At 38.4% G+C, this 5,366-nt stretch overlaps 1 protein-coding gene across 1 annotated transcript; it reads right to left on the reverse strand.

Annotated features, from left to right (window-relative positions):
• Positions 1 to 1,758: 1,758 nt before the first annotated feature.
• Positions 1,759 to 5,366, reverse strand: LOC121311511. Its single transcript, XM_041243959.1, has 6 exons — positions 5,310 to 5,366; positions 4,413 to 4,533; positions 3,921 to 4,160; positions 3,175 to 3,483; positions 2,677 to 2,785; positions 1,759 to 2,030 (listed from the first exon to the last, which is right to left on the reverse strand). Exons 1-6 carry the CDS (start codon positions 5,364 to 5,366, stop codon positions 2,006 to 2,008), a joined length of 861 nt encoding a protein of 286 aa, XP_041099893.1. The 3' UTR covers positions 1,759 to 2,005.

Raw genomic sequence — 5,366 nt, forward strand, 5'->3', positions numbered from 1 at the left:
GAAAGACTGGCTTTCCTGTTCTTACGCATGAAGTGTAGTCATGCCTTTAAATGAACCCCCCCCCCCCCCCCCCCCCCCCCTCTCTCTCTCTCTCCCTCTCTCCCTCTCTCTCTCTCTCTCCCCCTCTCCCCCTCTCTCTCTCTCTCTCTCTCTCTCTCTCTCTCTCCTCTCTCTCTCTCTCTCTCTCTCTCTCTCTCTCTCTCTCTCTCTCTCTCTCTCTCTCTCCTCTCTCTCTCTCACCTCTCTCTGCTCCCCATCAAATCTCTCTCTCTTCACTCCGCCTGGTTGTGTGGTGCTGTGTGCTCACCTAAAGACTCAGTTATGGTCAATAGCTACGTTTTGTTTTTTTTCACAATAGACGGGCAATCTATTTCATAGCAATTGGCATCTATTAAAGTTATGGTTTTGTGTGCAGGTATGTTCTCAATTAAACAATGAATTGTTTTTACAATCAGTTGGTTAAGACTTGTTAAATTTAAAACTTGGTTTTTTTACAAGAAGAAGAAAAGAAGAAGAAGATGAAGAAGCTCGAAAAGTTATATTCATTTAATATTCATTTTATCTTTAAAAATCACACACCACACACACACACACACACAACACACACACACACAAACACACACACTTGATTTGCCTGATGTGCTTATGTTGTTGTATATTGAAATAGCAAAGGGTAACACAAAAAACCTAGTTTGTCGGTTTTAACAGCGTCGATTATTCAATTGCTTATCTTTGGACTAAAAACAGCATTTAATATATTTTGTAGTCCTCCTGTCTCTCTGTTCTGCTTACACATTGTCGTGCCCTGAGAGGGAAAAAAATGAATTCAGTGCCGTCTCATCTTCACCTCTTTGGTGGATCTTTTCAATGGGCAATGTGAAGACAATTCAACACACAATAAGATTTACTTTACTTTACTTTTTTGCATGTTTGCAATTAAATTAATTGTAACTCAGCTTAACTTAGTGTGTAGTTCAAAGTTAGAAATGGGACTACTTTGTTGGTCCCTCTTTTGGCGTAGATATTTTAATAAAATAGTTTTTTTGCCCTAAACAATGAATTTAATGTTTTTTATATATTATATATATATTATATCTATTATATATATATATATATATATATATATATATATATATAGTATATATATATATAGAGGCACATATCTCTCCGTAACTGTCATGCTACAATTTTCTTTAAATAATAAGTAATGTCCCCAGTCTATTGTGCATTGACAATATATCACTCTGCTATTTAAAAGCAAGCTTATAGTAGATGTATATTTATATTGCATCTTATAATCCAGCAGTTAGTTGAGTTTAGAGAAGGTGCCGGTTTGTTGTTTCTGTATCTGTGTGTTTCCAGAGCACTCAGATTCAGGGGCTTCCGATCCAGCATTCAGTGTAGACTTGAATTGAATCAATTACCAACAAGTTAGGTTTTATAACAAAGAAATATTTACCCAATGGGAAAAAATAGCTTTTCTGACAATACCACGGTATAATTAACAGTCATATCTGGTTACCAAACTATAAATAACTTAGGTTCACATAGGAACTTGAGCATTACCTGCCTAAGAGTCCTATTGCAGAGCTGTTTCACCCATCCCAGCTTTTACTACGAGCTTGATTAGCCACAGTGCATATAGGTAACAAGCTCAGGGGTGTCTTATTAAATTCATAATAAAACCAGGAAGCAAGAAATAATGACAAAGCGATGAATTCAAGTATTTATTTTCTTTACTTATACAAAGTGGGAGAAATGATAACATTTCCAGATTCTTAATTACCAAGTACTTTACTGTGAAGATAATGAAGTCTATGGCGCATATACAATACATTAAGCACTAGTTATCTCAATTGAAAATATGATCCGGTGCAGCTTCAATGCCTTTAGATGCCCTCCTGTAATACTTTGAGAATGGAAGTGAAGTTCAATATAATGCCAGAAGCAGGATTGCAGTCTAATAAAGAAAATGACTTGTTTGGTTAAATGCATTTCCATTGCTTCATCTTTCCTCTTGAGAACGCTCTCTGTAAGGAGAAGATAAATAATTCTGGTCAGATCACAAACGAAAAGCTAAGCGCTATTAAACGTGTCCCTGTCAACTACGCTTGTATAAAGTATTTGCGAGAACAAAGAGACCATGATATTTAAGAAACTAGAACCAGTAGAACACTAGCGCGTTTAGGTTCTATAGAATGGGTTCCATTTGGAATCAAAAGGTTCTAAACCCATTCTGGAGAGCCAATAACAATGGTTATGGTTTAAAGTTATTTTCTGGTTTGATGTTTTATATTAACACGTTTTCTTCAGGACACCTTTTTAATGGAATATAAATCAGTTATTCAAATGCTTTTTTTGAGGTTGTTTTTTTTAATTATGTAAAGGTTATTCAATATTACTGTTACATACTTTAAAAAAAAAAGGTACCTTTAATACTACAGAAATATAAACTAGAATGAATCTACAAATACAGTTTTATTAAGTCGGTATTAAGGTAAATTTACCCCAGAAAATACGATATTTGTTTTATAGCGTGTACTGGCACAAAGGGCTCTATTCTCACTTGGTTTACGCACCCTTTACACGCTGGAAGAAGAACGTAACCCAAGTTAGAATAGGGCCCAAAGAGAATACATTAAACTAAACTAAACCATTATATCTCATTGCAATTACCTTTGCTTGCTATTGTTCCAGTGAACTACAGCAAAGTGTATCCACATCGCAACGAGAGCTCCAAGAATGAAGACATATCGCCAGACCGAATAAAGAAAGCAATCTGGATCTGAAACTCAACCAAAAAGGAGAAAAAAAAACAATTAAAGGTAACTTTTCTATTCCAATGCAGTACACTTCGTGGAAAAGTTGGGTACAGTTTGTCGCTTTCGTTTAGCTATCCTGCGTGTTAGTGGTATTGATATTTAATATTAGTAACCTGCACTGTACGCTGAAGTTAAAAATAAACACATGACAGTAATACTTAATACTTAATACAATAATACCGTACTGAAGTGAGAAAAGGAATCTATCAAAGCGACTGCAATTAAACCCTTCTTGCATTATATCAATCAGAATATACCTTGATGGGCTATATCTATATGATACTGTTGTTTCATGAATATATTTAAGGTTAAATAAAAAGCAATTGATCGGAGAAAATGTTCAGGTTTCTACCTCTCTCACCGGTCTTGCTCACGCTTTTGCTCATATTCCGCCCGCTCTCTGTTTCCACTACACACGTGCACACGGTCCCGCTGCTCCAGACCGCGCCCGGAATGGTGATCTCATTCCTGATAAAGTCCGGAGTGGAGTCGCTGGAATCTCCGGACCCGGAGTCGGTCACTTCGTGTTCGATGACCCAGTAGACCCGAGCCTGCTCGGGTACCCCGAACACCAGACACACTAAAGTAGCGGCGCCGCTGGACTGGACTGCGCCCTCTGAAGGGGTGAGGATTTCAATATAAGCGCGGTCATCGGAGCCTTCTGTATTGGAAACAATAAGAGCGATGTAAATATATAGAACATTAAGAACGACATGCTGGATAATAATGTATTGTAGTATATAGTGTCAGGTCAGAAAAATAATGCCCACAAAAAAAAAATCTATAGCATGGTTTTGTTTAGGGAATTATTTAAGTAACCTATAACACCCCTCTGTAGGCTGTAGCTGGATGTACCTAGAGAAGTTTACAATGATTTATGTTATTCTTGAAGAGGCTGTACAGCCACAAGTCGACTTCAAGCTGAAACCCGTCCGGTGTACAAATTGCCAACAGAAGAAACACGATACTGCATTTACTTGCCGTGTTTAGCCTCTGACCCGCTTGGGAACTTTACCCACACTGCCCTTAAGACAAAACTGTTTTTGTAATCAAATATCACATTAGTCTCAGAACCATTGGTAATTATTCAATACTTACCTCGTACTACTAGCGTGGATCCATTGCCCAAGAACATGAGTGAGCTCTTAATAAAAGCGCAATAGTATGTCGCGGAATCGTTCACCTGCGCGTTGTTGAGGTTCAGGGAACAGGATTTCTCGATTTCGTTGCCTACGAAGCTGCCACCGGGTCTGACACTTTGATAAGTTTCCAGGGTCGGTCTGCTCTTGGACCGCAGTTTGATCCAGGTGACACTGAAGCACTTTGCAGTCGGGAAGTCTCTCGATATCGCAGGTCAAGTTTACGCTGCTCCCGACCTCGGCTCTGATTAAGGGCGGGTATTGGAACAGCCCCGCATCTCCAACTGAAACGAGAAAAAAATGAAAACCAAGAGACTACTGTTCATATTTATAATAATAATAATAATAATAATAAAAATAATAATTGATTAAATAAAAAATAATACAAGTGTAAATCTGAACCCCCCAGTTGTTGTGCAATGTTAGAATATAAACAGTAAAGCCACGCTACCTTGGAGCGTGTAGAATAGCAGAATGAGCAGCATGGCGCGGTTCCCTGCAAGGCTGAGGAGAATGCTGTGTGTGTTATCCGCGCTGCAGACAGTATCAGTGAACAGGGCAGAGAGAGGGGGCTGCAATACACAAGCCAGGAAGTGTCCATATTGTACAGAGTTCCCGCTGCAAGGTGGTTCAGTAGTTCAGTAGTACCACCACAAGATACATTACACACGTTCGTATATATGTGGCTCTTTTAAGAACTCCCTGATCATCCTTTAAACCAGAAAAGGCCGATCACACAGCAGCTTGTGCAAAATCTAATTAGAACTACAACCCCATTGCTTCTGGTTAGTTTTGGATTTGTTGTGCTGAAATCACACACTGGAACTGAAAATACTGGGTAACTGGTTCAAAATAGCAAATGGTGATTGTCTAACAGTGATTGTCTAATTTAACTGATGACTTTAATAGACCACACATGCAATTAATTAAACATAGTAAGGAGAAAAGGAGCGTGGCGTGATAACTACTGTTCGCACAGTATGCCAAATGCTCAATCGTGATACTTTTTTTTCATTAAAATGTGTTTTTTCTCGGGGTTTTTCTCACCGCATAGCTACTGTGCCTGAATCAATGTGCTTGAGCACTCTGGGGCAGTGGAGGCGCTGTCAATAAAATATTTATTAAAAAGTCAATATATGAAATATATAGTGAGAATCGTGGGAAGTGTGTTTATTAGTTCCAGCTCTTGCTAAAAAAATACATTTAGGGTATTTTTTTTATTTTTAAGTGTGGATTTGCTGAATAAGTTGCTTTGTCAGTTTTAATATTATTGCTCTGTTCTTTACTGTAGCGAAGTCTGGTCCTATCAATGCTTTCCTGCCTCTTCCCAGCATGCATCTTTCCATACCCCGATTTCTGAGTCATCCACGTTTCGCACCCGTAAGTTAGCACTGGCAGCACGCAT

Source organism: Polyodon spathula, unplaced genomic scaffold (assembly GCF_017654505.1).
Source record: "Polyodon spathula isolate WHYD16114869_AA unplaced genomic scaffold, ASM1765450v1 scaffolds_3241, whole genome shotgun sequence".
Classification (NCBI taxonomy): Eukaryota; Metazoa; Chordata; class Actinopteri; order Acipenseriformes; family Polyodontidae; genus Polyodon; species Polyodon spathula.

Bases quoted from the DNA above. Each gene is read 5' to 3' on its own strand.
- LOC121311511 (XM_041243959.1), bottom strand. From the start codon at position 5,366: ATGCGTGCTGCCAGTGCTAACTTACGGGTGCGAAACGTGGATGACTCA. The intron at 4,534-5,309 runs GTATGGAAAGAT...TGTGTATTGCAG, and splicing joins TGGATGACTCAGAAATCGGG to CCCCCTCTCTCTGCCCTGTT. The intron at 2,786-3,174 runs GTAGAAACCTGA...GTTGAGTTTCAG, and splicing joins GAGCAAGACCGGTGAGAGAG to ATCCAGATTGCTTTCTTTAT.